Consider the following 23,680-nt stretch of genomic DNA (forward strand, 5'->3'; position numbering starts at 1 on the left):
TCCCCGGGGGTGTAGGCATAACAGACAGAAAACTACGGTGCATTGGTCAAACACCGGAAGAAAGACAAATGGATCAAACACGTCACGCTATTTTCTACTGTCTTTTAGTAGTAAAATCATATTAACCCGTATAAATCTGTCATTATTTGAACAAGGTACATTGTGACTACAACTAGCACATAATTGTGACAATGAAAATACCGAAAATAGACAGTGCGCATATAACCACATGCAATCAGTGTCCGTAAAACGGGGCTGACGATATATCAGAGTTTGTCACTCGGAACACAGAAAGTTTCCGGTGGGTTAATTTTAAAGACAATATATGAGCTTTTCTTCGGGACAAACGAAACTGTCCGTAATATCCGGGTGTCCGTATTACGCGGGTGTCCATAGAGCGGAATTTCACTGTACTTTCCATAGAAAAACCTTTCACTTACCTCCAGTAGCAACACTGCTTCTCCTTTCGGTGGGTCTGTTCGACATGTTTTTGAAGGGCCCCTTTAAATACTTTAATGGCAGTTTACTTACCCTTTTTTATACTTTAGCTCGCGACACTCCTACCATTTTGTACCCTGATAAAGGTAGCCCTTTCGCGGCAAGTCTCCCAGCATGGTCCATTAAAGGGAGTACCCCCACCCCCTTCCCCCTACCCTTGTGGCATTCATTACAATGCAGCTATGAAGAAACCACTGTACAACTACGAGATGTCACCCGTGGCAAGGTTATAAAAACATTTCTGTAACGTTGCGCGCAATATCGGTTCTGGGATAAATGCAACCTTTTATGATAAAACTCCAGCAGACATAAGACAAATATAGACTCCCTGTGGGGCGTTAAGCGTAAGCGACCACCAAGGCTTGGCATGTTAGCTAGGCGGTCGTTTATGGGAGGTCCGCGAATTAATTTTAAAAAGTAATGCGCGAATTAAACTTTGCAGATGGCAAAAAATTGAAGAAGCTCTTCGTTACTTTGCACATTCGGAATGTAACGTTGGAAGATGATAGCCAATCTGGTCCACTGGGAAGGTACGAGTGTCACGCTTATGCATTCAATGACTCGACGGAGAAGAAGCACAGCTTTACTGTCAATGTTATAAGATGTAAGTACTCAGTTTAATATACAAATTACTTAGACCCAACATTTGAAAGGTCTGTTTATATGGAGAGAAATTGGCCCGGTAATGTAGGTCACCCTCCTTGCCAGGCCGGGAAAAGTTGACCCGGTTTCTCCATGAAACAGTTCGCAGCGTTTTGGTATAAAAGTTGGCTCAGGAAAGTGGGTGACAACTTTTCTCCACATAAACGTCTTCGCCTAAGAGAGGAACAAAAGACACAATAGGCGAAACTAATACAGGCCAGCTAAAGACCCACTAGGAGCCTAAGTGGCCCATACGGCTGGAGCCTAGCCCGGTTTCTGTAGCATGAAGCAACTGGGAGTATTGCTACTCCCCACAGGATGGGATGATAGTCCATCGCAGGATTATCTCCAGCACTATGTCAAGGTAACCACTCCACTATATCAGTACCCATATATACACCTGGCTGAAGAGAGACAATGTGGAGTAACATTTCTTATCTAAGGACACATAACACAATGAAACAACTAACCGAGGCTCGTACAACCGACCCATCGATCGTCCGATCAAAATTCCGACGCGCTGGTTGAGCATAAACATGAACACACAGGCAAACATAAGTATTTTGTGAACTGCTTCCAAAACCGGAACGAACGTTCCCACCTTCGCGAAGTTTTCTTTTTCTTTTCATATGAAAGAAAGGGACATACTGATGGTCTTTCTCGATTTTGCAAAGTTATATATCTGTTTTATGGGCTGAATGTTGATCTCAGCCGAGCTTAGTTGATTTGCTGTATTAAAATAGCAGTAAGGTTTATCCACTGAGCAAACCGAGTTTACGACGGCAGGTTTCACTTTTCTAGACCAGAATCCGAAAATTAAGCTATATGTGGAGAATCGTTAGCTCCAAACGTTGTTTTAGGACTCTATCAGCCCATTGCTGTATGCTCGTGGGTCATTTCTAATTGAACTGAAAATGATTTTTATACCATAAAGCCATCAGCAGTTTCATCTCTCCTCTTGTTCAACCTCAATCCCAGACGAAGATCTACCAGACAAATGGCGGGAGAAACCCAAGCACCCCTCCCCTCTACGCACGTTTCCGCTCGGCTTGTAGCATCCAAAGGATTCCAGAGTCAAACTTTGCTACAGAGAAAAAGAGTGCAAGACGTCTAGGTGCCATGATCATATTTTCTGGGGTTGCTGAAACAGTAAAACCACATGATCATTAGCAATTATTCCAAGAGCGCGCGTTGGATATGAGATGAAGGATACGCACCTCGTTGGCCGAGTATCATGATCATCCCACATCCAACAAACGCGAATGAATGCTTGGTGATATCCGCACTCTCGGCTATGCCAATCAAAACTCTGGAAGTACGTTATCCAATGATCCAATTTTTAATATATATATATTTTTAACACTGAGCTGCATGGTGGCTGGATATTGGCATAATCCTAGTTTTCGTATTTGGCTTTTAGCATTATTATTTGTTTGTTTTTTGTTTGTTTGTTTTTGAGCTGTTACAGTATATATATTGTCATAAATCATTCCATAGGCTTTCTATAATCAGTGACAGACGACGGAATATCTTATTCCTCCGTCATTAGATACTTAGATACTTAAATTAATAATACCTTCCTTTCTAGCTAGGCAACAATCAATTTATTATTCTTAAATATACATTGTGTTATTTGTGGGTGGTCTGATTTTTAAGAGGGAAGTTAACTCAGTTAGAATGCACCTCCGATGTTACATTTTGCTGTGTATTAATGTCCTTTTCAGGGGCAGAAATCCCCGGAGTATCTGTCACTAGCCCCAGTATTCTACAGCATGGAGATAATGTGACAATTGTTTGTAACTTGACTCAAAGTCAGAGTTGGTCAGCGCTGAACAGGATATCGTGGTTAAAAAATGGTGTATTATTACAAAGTGTGCGAAACCCTGACCCGTGGAGTCCTCGGGATTTCCTGGGACCTCTGGTTTTAAGTAAACTTGGTGTTAGAGATGGAGGAAAGTACACCTGTCTTCTTGAAGTAAAGCTACGCAACGTAAAAAAACACAACGTGTCAGATTCCACCATGATTGGAAGTGAGTTGGTATATTCAGTCTGTATATCTTAGATCCCCACTACGCTTCACTTAGTATTCCAGCATTAAACCATAGCGTCCTTTGAAGTATAAGTCCGTTGCAAGCTTCAACATTGCAGCGTTTCCAGTTTCTTAGGGTTGGGAATCGCTTTGAAAAGGAAGACGAACCACTTAAAATGGAAGTTGCTACGTTCCCATTGAAATACGACCCATTAACATTTGTCACGAATTTCTCGAAATAATACGTTTTCATCACAGAAGAATTAATACTTGCTGTTTTGATTTCTTCGTCAGTTGCCCCGTGGCTTGATAGACCCGAAGAGGATCCTCAGTTCAAGAAGAATATAGGAGACAGGGTTTCATTTGTGTGTCCGGCTTAAGGATTTCCTTTGGAAGTTAAATGGAAGGTGCAGAGAATTGAAGGTGCACCAACTTGCATAAGTAAGGGTGGTAAGCTTATTAGTATTGTATTTTGGCGCATGTTGGTTTATATATAGAGTTAGGATAATTAAAGGTAAATTGATCACCGTAAAGAAAATGATTCGAGTCAATCTCATTAGGGTGTCCAATTTACCTTAAGTTATCAAACAACATTCGTTTCTACTTCGCACCGACAGTAGCACAGTTTCTTTAGAAACCTACCCCCTTATTGATTTTTTGGAGGAATTTGTTTCAAGAATTGGTGAATTTAGGATCAAATGCTTTGCCGGCATGAGTTTGACAGATTGATATTTTATACTGAAAATTTACCTTAAAAACTAATTGTGCATGGACAAACTGCTTTGTATGGTTTCTATTTTTAACATTCTAGACAGCCGCAGGTCTCTCTTACAAAACAATCGTTGTGAGAAGTAGGAGGAAAATTTTATTGCATTCCCTGTTTTGATTTGGCAAAATTACGCTACAATGTCCATTTTCCTTCTATCGAACGCGGGGCCGATTGAGCCATGCGCCCCGTTCAGAAGCCGCAGCTCTTACGTACTGAAGTAGGGTTACGCCGTGGGTTAGACAGTAGCTGTACAGCGTCTGAATAAATTTGGTTCGGCCGATTTGAATTAGTTTCAGGGAAAATCTTAAGGAACGACAGAGCTTGCATACGTTGAACCAAGCGTTGCAAGTCAGGTGCGGCGAAGGTTTTAGAGATGTACGAACACTGAAAAATGCAATTTGGGTCGGCAGATTTGAATTCAGTAGGGGAAAAGTTGGCTACATAAAGCGACAATGGAGTCGGTGTTTTCGATTCATACGTCGTAGCTTTCATGCGCCGAAGCTTAGATGTCTCTTTCCATTGTGGTGTTGCTCCGGCAGTTCCGGCACGGGCTTTTATTGGGAATTGCATGAGGCCAGTGCTAGATTCTGACGTATCAGTTGAAAGTTTGGCCATCTCTCAACTATCAGTTAATTGAGACGGATCACATTACTTCTGACGTGTTTTTGTGCTTGTATCGTATCCACGGCGTATCTTATTAATCCGACGATTTCTGTAGAACTTCCGAGGATTCCAATATTTTTCGAAAGTAACATTGCTTATCATCTTTAAACGATCTCGATCTCTGACGTTTCGAGCGTGAGCCCTCCTTCGTCGGAGTAAACTCAGTGATAGAATCAACTTGCTGCGCCAAAGACGAGCTTGTTTGTATTCGGTAGAGCGCGTCAAACGAAAGGGAGCTGAACCCGGCTTTCATCGTTGGTTGTTACAAGTGGAACTTTTATAAAATCACAGAACTACAATATTACTCGGTTAGAAGAACTGTCCGAAAAATTCGCACGAAAGAAACAAATGTAAAGCGTCTAAAGGCTGTTTATTTTAACAGATGAATCAGATGGAAAATACCACATTGAGCGCCGGGGAATTTACGACCCTTATGTGCTGACGGTATCTAATCTGCAGCACAGTGATGATGGTATCTACTCCTGCTGCGTTTCCAACAACTGCTCATCAGGTCGTACCACTGGAGACTTGTGCCAGCGCTTTTTTCTCAACTTGTCAGCTGGTCAGAGGTAAGATGCTTGATGTTAGTTTCGTTACGTGGTCACAATTCAATCCAACTTTCAAATCTTATAAATGTATAAATGTATAAACTTCTTCCTTTCTTATCGTTTATTCGGACCTTGTTTCTTGTACTCAAAATTAAAGTGCACCCGAAACCCCAAATGTTTTTTTTTTGCTTAAATAATTCTACTTAAGATTCAACTAATTCTGAGAAAAAAAGTTGCCTTTGCTCGAATTTAACATGTTCAGTGACCCAGTGAAATTTCGGAAATACCGCCAAAAACGGCGCCATTTATACATATTTTGTTTCTTGTCACGGCTTTTTGTGTTGATCTTTTATTTATGCTGGGGCTTACTTTAGAGATACGTAAGGCTTAAGTCTAAGATGTGGATGATTTTTGGTCATCGCTTCGCTGCGCATAATAACTGAGTTTAGTTTTGTGTTTGTCTGCTCGTAAGTCAGAGACTCTGCTTCAACCTTCAAGCTCTTTACAACAATAACATTTGTCCGGTTGTAATTTGCAACAACTCGACCCCACAACTCCCAAACCTACAAGTGGAAAAAAGGGAGAAGGTTTAGTCAGAGATTAGTCCAGGAAAACAAAGGAAACATGTGCTTTGACAATGTACTTTTTATAGCTATAGCTGATAACTGCTGCGAGAATTGCGAACGTTTCCTTCCATTCTCTGACTTCTTCAGCGCTGTCTAGGCGACCCTTGAGCTTTAATTTTTTCAAGCTTTTTGTTTGCCTTCATCTCGTTTGCATTTCTTTACGTCAATTCCTGGTCTGCAAGTGGCTCACCTTGTCTTCGTCGCTTGAAGTGCTGCGTCAGTTTGTTTTGCGTGTTGCCGACCCCACTTAATTTCTACATCATGAATGAAGTTTATTTTGCAATTCTCAGTTGTTATACAAATCCAAACTCGACTCTGACTCCGAGGACGACGGGACGTAATTTTAACGCATTATGTTGACAATGATCACACTTGTACGCTCCGATGATCCACACAAAACCTTGCAAATAAAGAAAATAACTTAGACACCATTGTTCTCTGTTCCGGGGTGACGTCATCAACCCCGCTTGACCCAGATTCCTTGTACTCGGTCGTGCGACAGAGCAGGTCAGACTTTCGTATGGCAAAGAAAATCGAGGATTCAATCGAATCCAAAAACGTTTTCGAAGAAATTCTTCGAATAGCAAATTTTGGGGTTAGGTGCACTTTAAGTTTCGGGAATTTAAATTTGGCTCAAATCTGAGGATCAGTTTTACTCTGTATCACCATGGCGTCATTCGAAGGTGTCAATGGGGTTAACCGTCAAACAGCCTAAAATTTAACCGTCAACTGTCAAAAAAGGGCAACTTTTGCTGGCAACCGTCAAAAAGAACAGTTATTATTAGCCGTCAAACGGTTTCAAGGTCTTTGAAATATCATTATTTTTTATGTTAATCACAGAGAGAGAAGAGGGGTCAGGGAAAGACTGTTCATGAATTAAATAACTTGTCTAAGTGTTTGTTTGTTTCTTCGTTATAGTACATCATGCCAAATATACAAAGGTTATCTGTTTGCGATGGTAGTTCTTAGGTAAGCCATAATGTTCATAGACCACAGGCCTGCATGTTTCTAACCTCGTCACCAGTTACTTTTTTATGGAAGGGGGGTGGGGAAGGGTAGTCAAATGTGACGTCACCCAACCCCTTTCTCGCAAGCTCAGTTGGCTTGATAAGCGCGTTCAGGCCTGGAAATGAGACTGTCCTGTTTTGATTTTTTTAGCACTATTTAGTGCGGGTAGGGGCGGGGAAGGGGGTGCAGATTCTGCCCTCCGTAGCTTTAAACCTGAATAACATTTTAAACATTAGATCAAGCAAACGGCATGAATGAAACTTCAGGACTTTTTGGAAATTAATGTAGAAAGAACCTGATGTGGTCGGTTAGTGTTCATTAATTTTTGAAAGGCAGTTTTTTTTTATGAAAATACCTTTATAAATGGTTTAGCTCATACTAGTGTTCCTTTATTGGTTTTTATTATTTCCCGGCGCTTTGCTGGAGTTTTGGGGAAATTCAGAAATCCAAGATGGCGGATCCAACATGGCCGCCATTTGGCAATCATGACGTAATTACCACGTAATATGACGTCACCAGTTTATATCTTATTTCTCTATCTCTTGCTTTGCAGCACGCTTTTGATTTATGCAAGGAACGAGCTGTAACTTCCGACTGAAGCAGAGAGGACAGTGGCTGATATATTTAACGTAGGGAGATGTTAACGTGACCTCTATGTATTTGATAAAACATGCCGATATCACATATGCTACGTCTTAATTGCAGTGAGGGCCAATTTAAGTCCGTGAGCAGAGATGATACACTACAGGGGGTTGTAAACCCTAGGAAATACTCGGAAGCCAAAGGCGAACGACCCCAACCAGTTTAGTTTGTTTGTTTTCTCATGCATGAATGTACAAGGCTAAATACCAACAAACAAACATTCCACGTTATATCCTGGAAGTAACTGGCTTGTGAGGGAACAGTGGGTGACGTTTGGTTGGACTTTTTCCGCAAAAGTGTGGGTGAGGGAGATATTATTTGGACATCTTCATGCACAGCTCTAAATTTAATGATAAATTGGTGGAAAGTAACGTTGCATAAGTTGGTCCTGCCCAGTGGGAGAGTAGATGTTCATAGCGTAGTTCGTTGTTTGTAGTGAAAATGAAAGGAATTCAGTGTCAACCGATTACTTTTGAACCATCAAACTATCCCATTGGCAAACCCCTCTGACGACGTCTCTTTGCCAAGTTTGGCAAAGTTCTGCCTTACCGTTGTAAAACTTTTTTGCATTTTATGCAATCGATAACATTAGCGGAGGTACGCGTAGACGAGCAGTCGTTGTGAATGAAAGGGCTTAAAAAGGGCAAATTTTGCATCGTGCGCATGCGCGCTGAAAACTACAAGGTTGAGTACGGCTCTAACAAGAAAGTTACTTATGTTTTTACCGCTTTTGAATGAACAAAATTGTGCCAGTCTCAAGGTTATTTTGGAGCAACTTGAAGTTCTACAAAATGGCGCTTTTGACTGAATGTTTATACAGTGTTAACGTACAATGACCAGGAGCTAGTTTTCATCGGCTAAGGGTGGGATAAATTTTCATTCTGTGAATTCATTTTCGCTGTTTGTTAACAATGCGCGGAATAATGCATTTAAGCTCCTTCTGAAACCCCTCTTCCCCTCCAACCCACCCCTTCCGTGTGGAAATAAACAGTAAAATATGTATGAGTTAATTACAGACCAATTCTCTTGTTGCTCTTGTCCTTTTTATAGGCTCTGCTATTAAAAGTTAATTTTCACTTCTGTGTTCCTTTTCTTGCAGTATGATTACGACTTCAGCAAGGAGCGAGCTTTGATCTCAAGATAAAACAGAAAGCACGCCAGAACACATAATGACTGTAGAATATAATTCCTTCATGCTTTACGACCGCCTGCTTAGATTAAATTAAATCTCGCGGCGTTTCATGGCGAGGCCAAATGAATGCTGTGGCGGTCGGCACCATTTACCGCAATGTCCCTCTACTGAGACATTGCATGAGACGCAGTGAGGGAATTGAATCAGTTGTAAAAACGGGAAATATTGACTACCAGACCACGTTGTGCGAGTTGACGGTTCAATTAGTAGACTACATCAGTAAAGGCTTGACTGTTCCCCGAAGAAGTTGACGTGAAGGAAGGAGGACCGTGCAAGGCAGAACTCTTAGGCTAGTTGTACAGCAGTAAATTTTCCTTCACCCATTCTGAATTTAAAAAGCCTTATATTCTTGCATGTAGAACAAAACTTATCAAGTTGTTTCCTGACAAGTGTCCTTGTTCGAGTATTGTTGCTCCAGTTTTTTAACAAGTTCACTGAAAACACGTTCATCCTTAGCCTTGCACGCAGTCGTTTCTATGGGCGACGTATTACTCTCCTCCCTGCGACTGCGTGTGTGGCTTGTTCATCCTTTACACAAGAACAAGTTAAACTTGTCTAAAAACTCGCCAAGGAAAACGTGCTCTTATTTTTGCCTTTGGCAACCTCGTTCCCAGGGCATTTTCTCTTTAAAATCGGCAGGGGCGGGAAAAAGACCCTGGCATCGGCTGGTCACGTGACCACCAAACACCCGAAAGTCTTGGGTGTAATAAATTAGCGGCGACTAGATTATGCATAATGTTGATACCGACTGGCGATCGGGTAAATGCGCCAGTTATGCAGGCTACATCAAGGCTCGAATCTTGCGCAATATTATAGCCTGGTTTTCACTAGGACAGAAGCAGAAGCATAAACGCCGTTTTATCATGTGAGAACACGTTCTACATAAGCATAAGCATAAGAAGCTTCTTGTGCTTATGCTTATGCTTATGTCGCCGTTTTCACCAATGAGAACAGGGACGACATAAGCACAAGGCAGTCTACCGTTTCGTCCTCCATCTTGCTTAACGTTGAGGGCAGCTGGTATCGAGAATTCCGTCAAGAAATGGTTTTCTGCGCGTGCGTCTGTCCTTATGCTTCTGTAGGTAGTGTTCTCACTTGCTTATCTTTATGCTTATGCTTATGTCCTAGTGAAAACCAGCCTATAATCGTAGCAAGATGGCGTGAACAGGCAGAAAGTATCGGCTATCGTTGGCTCTAAACTATCATAAAGCCAGGAAGACATTGTGAATTGTGATAAACAACAGGGTACAGAAGAGTTATTCCGGATAAATTCAAGGAGCACCCTTGTGGCCCATGTAAATCGAATTTGTTGATTCAAATATATGAACGTGACAAAACCCCAGTGAGGTGGGGTACTCCGGATTTCAAGTCGCGGGGATAATCGAATGGAGCAAAAATCAAAACCCAAAAAATCCCTGGACCAAATATTAACCCCCAAAAAATCCCATGCCGAACTTCCGAGCCTTAAAAATTTCCAGAAAACATTAAATGATATGAGACGAAAAATAAAAACATTAGAAATTGAATGTTTGTGTTTGGTTACTCATCATACCATCTGAAGTTATCTTTTCCGCATCTAGTATTCATTCTAACAACACCCAAGAACATCTTTCGTTTCAACAATAACATTATGCAGAATGACAATTCTAAAGGCCTGTTTACAGGGAAGGAGGGTAACCCTCCTTCCATTGTTTTTCCCGGTTTCGTTTACATGCGAGGTAGGGTTACCCTAGGAGAAGGGTAACCCTCTCTGCATGCTAGGGTTACCCTTCTAGGAGGGTCAACTTTTTGTTTGTTTAAGCCATGTAAATGCTAGGGTTACCCTGTTACGCCGCAAAATGTAACAATTAACGCAAACTGTAACATTAACGCGAAATGTAACAACTTTTGACGCAAAATTTAATATTAACCCGAATTGTAACAACTTCTAACGCAAAATGTAACAATTTCTTTAACGCGAATTGTAACAACTTTTTAATGCAAAATGTAACAACTTCTTTAACGCGAAATGTAACAACGCAAAACGTAACAATCTTTTTGATGGATTATTGTTAGTAAAGCTTAAGGTACATTACTATCCACTGTGTGCGGGTGGCTAAACTTGATCACACCAACCTTCAGTACAGCTTTAGCTATTATCCCTCAGTTGTCTGGCTTATGAAGTATGGATTTTTGGATCCCCAAATTAATAAACTGCTGTTTATATTACTATCAATACCAGGGAAAAAGGAGCGAAGGCTCACAATATTCCCAAGTTTTCAGAATTTGGGCGAGGACAAGCTAAAAAGTTAAGCGGAAGCGGTCGTCAGATTAAGTGGTAAAGGCGTAAACGTGGTGTTTTCCAAGGTTGCTACCAACACTACATACATACAGGAGGAGTTTCGATCGAAAGCTTTATCGCTGGTACCTGGAGAATATATGGTTACTTAAACGACTTCTACTACCTACTTACACTTGCATTTACTTACAATACACTGTTGCTTTTCTCCATCATTAATCAAAGAACACAAAGAGAGTCAAAGTTACAGTAAAGAGAAGCTAAAAATCAAATTTAATCAGCCATTTAACAAGGGTAAGAGAGTTGTTCTACCACTCTACGCTCTTTATTCTATGCGCTCCTGAATAATGTTCTCCTCTTTTCATTAAACGATTTCTTAGCTTAACATTTTAATTCAAGAGAAAACATCGATCTTTCTAAACCGAATGATTCTATTTGATACAGTTAACTCTTTCTTAGCGGCCACTTCTCGTTAGCGACCACCTCCCGTTTTGCTAAATACCGCTCCACAACCTCTCTCAACGGGACTTTTGACCAGTAGGTTTGTATAATTTGCTTTTCAGTAGATGTTTAGCTTGACAAGAAGGCTAATATGTCTAAATTTCCTTCTTTATATACCAAGGCCAGAGTTGTCACATTTTGGGTTGTTACATTTCGCGTCAAAGAAGTTGCTACATTTCGCGTTAAAAAGTTGTTACAATTCGCGTTAAAGGATTTGTTACATTTTGCGTTAAAAGTTGTTACAATTCGGGTTAATATTACATTTTGCGTCAAAAGTTGTTACATTTCGCGTTAATGTTACATTTTGCGTTAATTGTTACATTTTGCAGCGTAACATACCCTCCTAGAAGGGTCAAGTTTAGGGTGATTAGATTACTGTTACATTCTCGTCAACTATTAACATGGCTTCGCATGGTTACAAAACCTGAATAATTATTTCGGACATCTATGCTGACAAGAGCGGCGAATCCAAGTCGGAACGAGGGCAGCAGTTTGGCGGCTGGAATGAAACATTCTGATGATGTGACGTCAATTAAAAGGCGAAATTCTTGACCAAAACGAAGGCTCGAGAGACGGAGCCATACAAGATCAGCGGCTAAGCAATAAATCGGAAGGGAAAAGAAAGGGATCAATTGACCAACGTCTTTGTCGAAAAAGGCAAATAAATTGCGACGAACACCCGAAACCTTTGAACTGCTTCTCAAATATATCAAAGAATACAAGACGAAGTGGAATTCGGTGGCGTCGATTTCGAATGACCTCAGTTCAGGTTTCCGCGGCTTTGTTAGCAGACTGGTAGCTCCAGAGATAACCCTACACAGTGGGGCCCCCACTACACATGCAAAGGAGGGCTATCTTATGACCCTTCTACAAGGGGAAACCCTTCGAGTAGGGTTACCCTCCCTCCATGTAAACAGGGCCTAAACAAGAAAAAAATCCCGGAATCGAAAATTTCCAACCCAAAAAAATCCTTCGATCATCCCCAGGATCATCCCCGTCATTTGAAATCCGGAGTATTCGCCCGTATTCGCCCTGGGGACAAAACAAAGCGTCATGAGATCTAATGCTACGTGTTTGTTGAAATATTATCTAGAAACTTGACCTCACACTAACAGTATCATCTGTATCATACCGTTGGCCTTTTGTGTTTGTGATTGAGTTCAAAGCTCAGACAAAGAGCGACGCTTTTGTCTCTCTTCAAGGGCAAGAAGTCAGGTAGGATTTGGAAAAGAAGCGATTTTCTGGAACCATTTGGGAGAACAGCAACAACATCTTAGCCTGCGAACGCAGACGTATTTTCAGCTGACGCTTCGTTAGTTTTCGGCGGAGTTGAGCAACAGCCGAAAATACGTCTGCGTTCGCAGGCTAACAAGAAGCTGTTACCAGCTTAAACTCTGGCCAGATTTGACGTCGTGGTGCGTAAGCCTACGATCTTTTAGCAGTGATAAACTCCAGCATCGCTAACTCCCCCAAATCGATAGATATGAGAGATATAGTAAGGCAATAAGTAACCACCAGGTAGAATTCAGTGAATTGCATTACTTGCAGTCAGAATGACTGATACAGGGAAAAACGACATTTGTTAAATAGAATACCTTGTACTTCATACGGATGCTTTAATCTCCGGGCTTTGATCCTTACGTTTTCGCCTTTGATTTGAAGAGAGAAACTATTTGTACATTGATTTTTTTTTTTTTAATAGTAATCGTGAGTCAGATATGTAGCTGTGTGACGCCGGGTGACATGATTACGCTATCACATCACGCTATCACATCGCATCAACAGTGATAGAACTTATACCCCTACAAATGAAAGGTGAATAACAAATTATTTCCCTGTATTTCATTTATAAATATAAACAGCGGAACATTGACAAACGTACGAGGGTCTACGAGGACAACGTGCGCGTGATGCATAACGTTACTCTTGATCATACCGGAAATTGCGATGTGATAGCGTAACCATGACCCGGCGTCACACAGCTACATATCTCAGTGACTCACGATTAGTATTGAAAAAAAAAGTCAATGTACAAATGGTTTCTGTCTTCAAATCAAAGGCGAAAACGTAAGGATTAAAGCCTGGGGATTAAAGCATCTATATGAAGTATTAAGAAATGTCGTTTTCCCCTGTATTTCATTCTGACTGCAAGTAATGCAATTCTATCTGGTGGTTACTTATTGCCTCACTATATCTCTGTATCTATCGATTTGGGGGAGTAAGCGATGCTGGGGGTTATCACTACTAAAAGATCGTAGGCTTACAAACCACACAGTCAAATATGGCCCGAGTTTAAGCTGGTAACAGCTTCTTATTGTTCTCTAGAAAATATGTCTTGGCGCTTTGCATAAAGAATTCAGGTAACCAACACAAGGGGAGCTTGAAGGATTTTTGCTGACTGAACAACCTCGACACTCTAACAGTCAAGGCGTGATTCAATAACAAACGACAGGCTTCGGACACAGATGGTTAGATAACACCGATAATAGAATGTTGCACTCCCTAATTAATTTTTACTTTTTTTCCTTTTTGTATATTTTTTCAGACGTAGCACTAGTCAAAATAATGTTATTTGTAACCACGCAAAGAAATCGATGAGTAATCAATACAATCGATGTCTAATCGATAATATTAATGACTAATTATTAACTACAACGCTCGGTGAGCTTACTCCTCTAAACTTTTGGTAGGGGTCTGTCTCGGTTCTCCAAACGTTGGCCCTGTTTCTGACCAGAATGTGTAATTTTTCGGTGCTTTTTTCAGACTCGGTTTCTAGAATCCATACCACACCCGTTTCTCTTAAGTCCACACCCGTTAGGAACTGTAAGCTAAAACGTTAAAAAGACCGGTAATTACACAGAGTATACATGATAAGAGGTAAAGAACTGAAGAGTAAATACAAGAAATAACGAGAAATCTGCCTGACTGCTATCACGTTTTTTTAATTCCTAGAGGCTCAACACTCTTGAATGCTTCAATTTTTTTTGGCAGGCGTAAGTTCCCTACAAGTTTACTCTATTTTGATTTGTGCACATAAATTGACACCTGTCACTGTCGCACATAAAATTACGCCGCGATAGTGGAAATCCACCAGTTTAGGTTACGCTCACACGGGGCCGGTCCCAAATCAGGATCCGAATGTTTAGTTAATTTTAAACAGGGCTAGCTCGGGTTGATAGGGTTATTTGGTCACCATAAAGAGATTCGAGTACTGGCGTTTCGGATTCCATGTGGACATAGCATTAGTCGTTACTTGAAACGTGACCTGCATTCCCACCAATACGTCAGTCATCTGACCTTGTATTTATTTTTTTTTCCATAACGCATCACGTTTGGTTTGCACAATTTCCGTTTTTTCCACCGCATAATACAAAAACCGTGCGAATGTGCAATTCCTTCAAATACCAACCCGCAGCTGAGAAGATGGCCGTCTTACGTGGAAACTTGTTGCTGTTTCTGGCGATTTATCTGACAAGGGCTCAAGGTAGGCCGGTTAAACGTGACTATTCTCGGTTTATTGACTTTCTCTCTTGAACAGTTGCTTGTCCAAAGGTGCCATGGATTTATTAAATGGAACGAAGCATAGAACGGATACCACTGAACAGAGTCTGAGTTCATATCAGATTGGAGATACGGCTATAGTCAGTTCTGCCAGCTGATTAACGATAACTATATAGTTCCTGATAAGACATTCATCTACCCGTTGAGCTGAAAATGTCAAAATCGGGTTTTAATTTAGAAGCTTGATGAAATTTTACATTCAGATATCATCTTGAATTCGGGACGCTTTCCAATTCTGCTCAAATGCACTGGCACTTCTCGTCCGAAGGTCCGGAAGTGGATACTGACAAATTATAAATCACCAATGGGTTGAAAATTCAACTAAAGCTAAAGTAGTCAAAAATTTCCTTTTGCATACATATGTATTCAAAATGTGAATGTAAACTTTTCATTCACGTAAATGTCAGTCTCGTCAAGCAGACTTGCTTTCGCATAATTTAGCGAATCGGTTTTGAGTGATAATGGGGACGCTTTGAGCATCCGTGGTCCCGTAAAATACGCTTGACAAAGAACTTGGCCATCGCCAGTTAGAGTAGTCATGCAGCCCGGAGAAGAATAAGAATTTGCTGTCCAATTCGGTCTGTAGAACTATTAAAAGTACAAAAGCAGTAAAACTATTGTAAGTAAATACAAGATTAGCAGCGTGGAGGTCGTGCATACAATTTTAAGGTCACTGATTTGCATTTACTGTTTTCTCCTTTCAGCTCAGGATAATTTTGGGATCGTCGAGCCATTTCCAGAAAACTTATATCCAATTGAATTCACCTCAGCTCAGGTTACTTGTGTGGCTTTTGATTCTACCGGAGTAAAGACTCCAGACAGAATACAGTTTATGAGGAAAAATGATTTTGCTGAATACACAAAGCTAACAGAGAATGAGAATTTGTACTTTACAAGAAGGCAAGCAGTGGACGTAGGGCAAGGTATGTACTTGAGTTTGAAAAACGAAACTCTTTTTTAAGGTCAAAGTAGCCTTCTGCCGCATACGGTTTCCTGGATTCTTAAGGACAATCCTATGAAAAAATAAGCCACACTACGATTTTGTTCAAGTTTCGTCAAGTTACTAATCTAAAACTGTGTGCTTCAAAATTGGAATAAAAAGAGGGGGTCATCATGGGGCCGTTCCCGAGTAAGCCGACTTCGCGCTGACTGCTAGATCTAATAATTTTTTTAACTTTATAAATTAAATGAGTTGAAATGTGAGGCGTTCTTCAACCATTCCCCGACAGTGAATGTGGATTTGAAGCATAAAGTTGTTACGTTCTTTCATCGAAGATTAAAGCCGTTCAGCAGTTTTTACCGTTTTAATTTGGGGGTGGGGGAATTAAGGAGAATTAGAATTGCATTACAACAAGGTAACGCGTTTCGTAACAGAATCTTCAACCATCACCAAATATGTGGATAAAAATCTGTATTTAAAGTTGTTCTCTCATCAAAGATTTCAGGCGCTTGGCTGTATTTACCGTTGGGGAAAAAAATTGGAACAGAGTAACGCGTTTCTGTGCATGTACTCCCGATTTATCATAGCCATATAAGTTATTGTTCTTGAAACACGACAGAATCAAATTCCTATTAGCATCAGCCTCCGAGGCTGATGCAAATTAAAGGACTTCAAAGAGGAAGAAGCTAAAAGATATAAGGAATGACTACAGCGAAAAAAAAAACAAGAAAGTAAAACTTTGGTGTAGGCATAACAGACAGAAAACTGCGGTACAAGGGTCAAACACTGGAAGAAAGACAGACAGATCAAACATGTCACGCCATTTTGTACGGCCTTTTAGTAGTAAAATCATATTAACCCGTATAAATCTGTCATTATTTGAACAGGGTACATTATGTCTACAACTAGCACATAATTGTGACAATGAATTAGAATAGAGAAAATAGACAGTGCGTATATAACCACATGCAACCAGTGTCCGTAAAGCGGGGTTGACGATGTATGAGAGTTTGTCACTCGGGACACAGAAAAGTGTCCATTGTCCGTATTAACCGGTGTCCGTGTTAAGCGGGTTAATTTAAGAGAAAATGTATGAGCTTTTCGTCGGGTCAAAGGAAATTCTCCGTAATATCCGGGTGTCCGTATAAAGCGGGTGTCCGTAGAGCGGGGTTCCATGGTACTTTCCATAGAAAAACCTGAGAGGCCCTTTTAAAGACTAAAATGGCAGTTTACCTACCCTTTCTATACTTCAGCTCGCGACACTCCTACCATTTTCCATCCTGATAAAGGTAGCCCTTTCGCGACAAGCCTCCCCGTACGGTCCGTTAAAGGAGTGCCCCCCTCCCCCCTTACCCCTACCCTGGTGGTGTACATTACAATGCAGCTATGAAGAAAGCACTGTACAACTACGAGATGTCATCCGTGGCAAGTTTATTAAACATTTCTGTAAAGTTTCACGCAATATCGGTTCTGGGATAAATGCAACCTTTTATGCCAAAACTCCAGCAGACATAAGACAACTGATAGACTCCCTATGCGGCGTCGGTAAACCGTAAGCGACCACCAAGGCTTGACATGTTAGCTAGGCGGTCGCTTATGGGAGGTCCGCGAATTCATTTTAAAAAGTAATACGCGAATTAAACTTTGCAGAAGGCAAACAACTGAAGAAGCTCTTCGTTACTTTGCACATTCGGAATGTAACGTTGGAAGATGATAGCCAATTTGGTCCACTGGGAAGGTACGAGTGTCACGCTTATGCAATCAATGACTCGACAGTGAGGAAGCACGGCTTTAGCGTCAATGTTATAAGAAGTAAGTACTTTGATACACAAATTACTTAAATCCAACATTTGAAGGGTCTGTTTATATGGAGAGAAGTTGGCCCGGTAAGGTAGGTCACCTCCCTTGCCAGGCCGGTAAAAGTTGACCCGGTTTCTCCTTGAAACAGTTCGCAGCGTTTTGGTATGAAAGTTGGCTCAGAAAAGTGGGTGACAACTTTTCTCCACATAAACGTCTTCGCCTAAGAGAGGAACAAAAGATACAATAGGCGAAACTAATACAGGCCAGGTAAAGACCCGCTAGAAGCCTAAGTGGCCCATACGGCTGGAGCCTAGCCCGGTTTCTGTAGCATGAAGCAACTGGGAGTATTGCTACTCCCCCCAGGATGGGATGATAGTCCATCGCAGGGTTATCCCCAGCACTATGTCAAGGTAACCACTTCACTATATCAGTACATATACCCATTTATACACCTGGCTGAAGAGAGACAATGTGGAAAACATTTCTAGTCCAAGGAGATAACACACAATGAAACGACCAACCTAGGCCCGAACGACCGATCCATCGATCGTCCGATCAAAATTCCGACGCGCTGGCTGAACCACAACACGCCCGCGTCTCCGCTAATCTCACAGGCAAACATCAGTATTTTGTAAACTGCTTAAAAAAACTGGAACGAATGTTTCCACCTTACTTTAGTGGAGATTTTTTTGTCTTTCTAAATGAAAGAAAGGGATATACTGATGGTCTTTCTAGATTTTGCAAAGTAATATATCTAATTCATTGGCTGAATGATGATCTCAATTTAGTTGAGTTGATGTATAAAATAGCAGTGAGCTTTAACCCACTGAGGAAACCGGGTTTAAGATGGTAAGTTTGACTTTCCTAGACCAGAATCCGAAAATTAAGCTATATGTGGAGAATCGTTAGTTCTAAACGTTGTTGAAAAACGTTATATATACACTTAGCTGCATGGTGGTTGGATATTGGCATAATCCTAGTTTTCGTCTTTGTTTTTTATTATTATTATCATGATCATTTGTTTGTTTGTTTTTGCGCCGTTACAGTATATATTGTCATAAATCATACCAAAGGCTTTTTATAATCAGTGACATACGATGTGAATATCTTATTTCTCGTTTTTAAGATACTAAGATACTTAAACTTTTTTTCTTAAGATACTTAAATTAATAACACCTCCCTTTCTAGCTAGGCAGCGATCAATTTACTATTCTTAACATATACATTGTGTTATTTGTGGGTGATCGAATTTTTAAGAGGGAAATAAACTCAGTTAAAGTGCATCTTTGATGTTAAATTTTGTGTGTATTAATGTCGTCCTTTTTAGGGGCAGAAATCCCCGCAGTATCTGTCACTAAACCCAGTATTCTACAGCATGGAGATGATGTGACAATTGTTTGCAACTTGACTCAAAGCCAGGGCTTCTCAAACACAGCGCTGAACAGGATATCGTGGTTCAAAAATGGTGTATTATTACAAAGTGTGCGAAACCCTGATCCGAGGAATCCTCGGGATTTCCTGGGACCTCTGGTTTTAAGTAAACTTGGTGTTAGAGATGGAGGCAATTACACCTGTCTTCTTGAAGTGAAGCTACGCAACATAAAAAAACATAACGTGTCAGATTCCACCATGATCGGAAGTGAGTTGGTATATTCAGTGTGTATGTCTTAGATCCCCACTACGCTTCACTTAGTATTAAACTATAGCGTCCATTGAAGTATAATTCCATTGCATGCTTCAACATTGCTGGCAGCGTTTCCAGTTTCTTAGGGTTGGGAATCGCTTTGAAAAGGAAGACGAATCACTAAAAATGGAAGTTGCATTACGTTCCCATTGAAAAATACGCCCCATTAACATTTGCCACGAATTTCTCGAAATAATACGTTTTCATCACAGAAGAGTTAATAGTTGCTGTTTTGATTAATTCGTCAGTTGCCCCGTGGCTTGATAGACCCGAAGAGGATCCTCAGTTCAAGAAGAATATAGGAGACAGGGTTTCATTTGTGTGTCCGGCTCAAGGATTTCCTTTGGAAGTTGAATGGAAGGTGCAGAAAATTGAAGGTGCACCAACTTGCATAAGTAAGGGTGGTAAGCCTATAAGTATTGTATTTTGGCGCATGTTGGTTTATCAACGGAGTTGATAATTAAAAGTGAATTGGTCATGGATCATCGGTATGGGCTTCTATTGGGGTCTGCATGAGGGTGGTAGATTCTTATGTATCAGTTGAAACTGAGTTTGGCCATTTCTCAGCTATCCGTTAATTAAGACGGATCACTGCATTACTTCAGACGTGTTTTGTGCTTGTATCGTATCCGCGGTGTATCGTATTCATTCGACGATTTCTGTAGAACTTCCGAGTGATTCCAATATTTTTCGAAAGTAACATTGCTTATTGTCTTTAAACGATCTCGATCTCTGACGTTTCGAGCGTTAGCCCTCCTTCGTCAGAGTAAACTCAGTGATCGAATCAACTTGCTGCGCCAAAGACGAGCTTGGTTGTATTCGGTAGAGCGCGTCAAATGAAAAGGAGCTGAACCCAGCTTTCATCGTTGTTTGTTGCAAGTGGAACTTTTATAAAATCACAGAACTACAATATTACTCGGTTTAGAAGAATAGTCCGAAAAATTCGCACGAAAGAAACAAACGTAAAGCGTCTAAAGGCTGTTTATTTTAACAGATAAATCAGATGGAAAATACCACATTGAGCGCCGTGGAATTTACGACCCTTATGTGCTGACGGTATCTAATCTGCAGCACAGTGATGATGGTATCTACTCCTGCTGCGTTTCCAACAACTGCTCATCAGGTCGTACCACTGGAGACTTGTGCCAGCGCTTTTTTCTTAACTTGTCAGCTGGTCAGAGGTAAGATGCTTGATATTAGTTTCGTTACGTGGTCACAATTCAATCCAACTTTCAAATCTTATAAATGTACAAATGTATAAATTTCTTCCTTTCTTATCGTTTATTCGGACCTTGTTTCTTGTACTCAAAATTAAAGTGCACCCGAAAACCCAAATGTTTTTTTTTTTTTGCTCAAATAATTCTACTTAAGATTCAACTAATTCTGAGAAAAAAAGTTACCTTTGCTTGAATTTAACATGTTCAGTGACCCAGTGAAGTTTCGGAAATACCGCCAAAAACGGCGCCATTTATACATATTTTGTTTCTTGTCACGACTTTTTGTGTTGATCTTTTATTTAGCTGGGGCTTACTTTAGAGATACGTAAGGCTTAAGTCTAAGATGTGGATGATTTTTGGTCATCGCTTCGCTGCGCATAACAACTGAGTTTAGTTTTGTGTTTGTCTGCTCGTAAGTCAGAGACTCCGCTTCAACCTTCAAGCTCTTTACAACAATAACATTTGTCCGGTTGTAGTTTGCAACAACTCGACCCCATGCACAACTCCTAAACCTACAAGTAGCAAAAAGGGAGAAGGTTTAGTCAGAGATTTGTCCAGGAAAACAAAGGAAACATGTGCTTTGACAATGTACTTTTTATAGCGAATAACTGCTGCGAGAGTTGCGAACGTTTGCTTCCATTCTCTGACTTCTTCAGCGCTGTCTAGGCGACCCTTGAGCTTTAATTTTTAATTTTCAAGCTTTTTGTTTGCCTTCATCTCGTTCGCTTTTCTTTACGTCAATTCCTGGTCTGCAAGTGGTTTACCTTGTCTTCGCCGCTTGAGGTGCTGCGTCAGTTTGTTTTTCTACATTATGAATGAAGTTTAGTTTGCAATTCTCAGTTGCTAAACGAATCCAAACTCAACTCTGACTCCCAGGACGACAGGACGTAATTTTAACACATTGTGTTGACAATGATCAGACTTGTACGCTCCGATGATCCACACAAAACCTTGCAAATAAAGAAAATAACTTAGACACCATTGTTCTCTGTTCCAGGATGACGTCATCAACCCCGCTTGACCCAGATTCCTTTTACACGGTCGTGCGACAGAGCAGGTTAGACTTTCGTATGGCAAAGAAAATCGAGGATTCAATCGAATCCAAAAACGTTTTCGAAGAAATTCTTCGAATAGCAAATTTTGGGGTTAGGTGCACTTTAAGTTTCGGGAATTTAAATTTGGCTCAAATCTGAGGATCAATTTTACTCTGTATCACCATGGCGTCATTCGAAGGTGTCAATGGGGTTAACCGTCAAACAGCCTAAAATTTAACCGTCAACTGTCAAAAAAGGGCAACTTTTACTGGCAACCGTCAAAAAGAACAGTTATTATTAGCCGTCAAACGGTTTCAAGGTCTTTCAAATGTTAATCACAGAGAGAGAAAGAGGGGTTAGGGAAAGACTGTTCATGAATTAAAGAACTTGTCTAAGTGTTTGTTTGTTTCTTCATTATAGTACATCATGCCAAATATACAAAGGTTATCTGTTTGCGATGGTAGTTCTTAGGTAAGCCATAATGTACATAGACTACAGGCCTGCATGTTTCTAACCTCGTCACCAGTTACTTTTTTTTTATGGAAGGGGGGGGGGGGGGGGGAGGGCAAGGGTAGTCAAATGTGACGTCACCAAACCCCTTTCTCGCAAGCTCTGTTGGCTTGATAAGCCCGTTTAGGCCTGGGAATGAGACTGTCCTGTTTTGATTTTTTTAGCAGTATTTAGAGCCGGGAGGGGGGGGGGGGATGGGGGGAAAGGGGGAGGGGGTGCACCTTCTGCTTATCCGTAGCTTTGAACCTGAATACATTTTAAACATTAGAGCAAACGGCATGAATGAAACTTCAGGACTTTTTTGAAATTTATGTAGAAAGAACCTGATGTGGTCGGTTAGTGTTCATTAATTTTTGAAAGGCAGTTTTTTTTTTCGTACCGAAACTTTTGTTTTTTAGCTCATACTAGTGTTCCTTTATTGGTTTTTATTATTTCCCGGCGCTTTGCTGGAGTTTTGGGGAAATTCAGAAATCCAAGATGGCGGATCCAACATGGCCGCCATTTGGCAATCATAACGTAATTACCACGTAATATGACGTCCCCAAGTTATATCGTATTTCTCTATCTCTTGCTTTGCAGCACGCTTTTGATTTATGCAAGGAACGAGCTGTAACTTCCGACTGAAGCAGAGAGGACAGTGGCTGATATATTTAACGTATATAATGCTTGTGTTAAACGTCTTCTTTAGTTACAAAACTGATAAATAGGAAGCTATCGCATGAGGTTCAGCCAGATAGCAGGAATTGTTAATGCCAAATCAGCATTGATAAATCTCAGTTAGTTTCTGTAGGTGCCACGTTACTATTTCGATGCCATCGTTAAAAAAAAAAAAGCTTTGAGCTCTTAGGAAATAAAGTGACAAACTGCGTAGTAGCACAGTGTCTCCAACAGCCCCACCCTTGATTGCCCTAGTTACAAAACCCCCACAGAAATGAGTATTTTGTTTGAAATAGGCGCATCAATTTCAACGTAAAGTTACATTTGTAAGAAACCATTGGATTTAGTAATGTTAACCTCTAAAGCGCTTTTTTAATAGATATTTGGCAAAAGTTGGTTATTTTAGCATTAAGTTTTATAGAATGTATAGCTGTATCATATTTTGAGTATTTTGGACTGCACGAATAATTGGATTTGCTCTTTTTTTGATTCGTATCAACGATGAGGTCAAATATAATAACATTTTTGACAACACATTTGATGCGCATCCAAAATACGTCAAATATGTGACGCCCTTTCCAGATACCTTTGACTCCAATCAAAAGTGAGTTCAAATGTATTAGCAACTTTGACCCTACCTTTGAGGCGCGTCAAATTGAAAGCAAACAACTTTGACTCCGCCTATGACGCGTATCAAAGGGGGATCAAATATGTGATATCTTTACAAATATCTTTGATTTGAATCAAATTTGACTCCACCTTTGACGCGCGTGAATCAAATGCGGCCTTTGTCACCTGTGATTCGAATCAAAGGTAATCAAAGGTGGCCTTTGACATTCTTTGACCACACATTTGATGTGCAGTGCGTAAAGGCGTTTTTT

At 40.6% G+C, this 23,680-nt stretch overlaps 1 protein-coding gene and 2 long non-coding RNA genes across 7 annotated transcripts; 2 read left to right on the forward strand and 1 right to left on the reverse strand.

Annotated features, from left to right (window-relative positions):
• Window positions 1-1,751: 1,751 nt before the first annotated feature.
• Window positions 1,752-19,018, reverse strand: LOC146459931 (uncharacterized). The gene is made up of 2 exons (XR_014857789.1): window positions 18,639-19,018; window positions 1,752-2,502 (listed from the first exon to the last, which is right to left on the reverse strand). It is a non-coding gene; the product is annotated as an uncharacterized LOC146459931 (long non-coding RNA).
• LOC146459932 (uncharacterized) lies at window positions 5,444-10,143 on the forward strand. The gene is made up of 4 exons (XR_014857788.1): window positions 5,444-6,282; window positions 6,694-6,744; window positions 7,337-7,412; window positions 8,525-10,143. It is a non-coding gene; the product is annotated as an uncharacterized LOC146459932 (long non-coding RNA).
• LOC146459933 (neural cell adhesion molecule 2-like) lies at window positions 12,527-22,997 on the forward strand. 5 transcript variants are annotated; one of them, XM_085088705.1, is made up of 10 exons: window positions 12,527-12,611; window positions 14,812-14,880; window positions 15,662-15,880; window positions 17,548-17,709; window positions 19,025-19,336; window positions 19,630-19,785; window positions 20,376-20,562; window positions 21,596-21,655; window positions 22,053-22,103; window positions 22,722-22,997. In XM_085088705.1, the coding sequence occupies exons 2-10, from the start codon at window positions 14,820-14,822 to the stop codon at window positions 22,753-22,755; spliced, it is 1,242 nt and encodes a 413-aa protein (XP_084944831.1). In that variant the 5' UTR covers window positions 12,527-12,611; window positions 14,812-14,819; the 3' UTR covers window positions 22,756-22,997. The 5 variants fall into 5 exon arrangements, with proteins under 5 accessions (XP_084944831.1, XP_084944832.1, XP_084944830.1 ...); XM_085088706.1 differs by having other exon boundaries at window positions 12,528-12,611; window positions 19,630-19,776; XM_085088704.1 differs by lacking the exon at window positions 12,527-12,611 and having other exon boundaries at window positions 14,323-14,880.
• The last annotated feature ends 683 nt before the right edge of the window (window positions 22,998-23,680 follow it).

The sequence above is a fragment of the Pavona decussata genome, unplaced genomic scaffold (genome assembly GCF_977016875.1).
Source record: "Pavona decussata unplaced genomic scaffold, jaPavDecu1.1 SCAFFOLD_215, whole genome shotgun sequence".
NCBI lineage: Eukaryota > Metazoa > Cnidaria > Anthozoa > Scleractinia > Agariciidae > Pavona > Pavona decussata.

Excerpts from the sequence above, each read along its gene's own strand:
- LOC146459933 (XM_085088704.1), top strand. The coding sequence starts at position 14,781 with ATGTGCAATTCCTTCAAATACCAACCCGCAGCTGAGAAGATGGCCGTC. Across the intron at positions 14,881-15,661 it reads TTATCTGACAAGGGCTCAAG|CTCAGGATAATTTTGGGATC; the intron begins GTAGGCCGGTTA and ends TTCTCCTTTCAG. Across the intron at positions 20,563-21,595 it reads AACTTGTCAGCTGGTCAGAG|GATGACGTCATCAACCCCGC; the intron begins GTAAGATGCTTG and ends TCTCTGTTCCAG.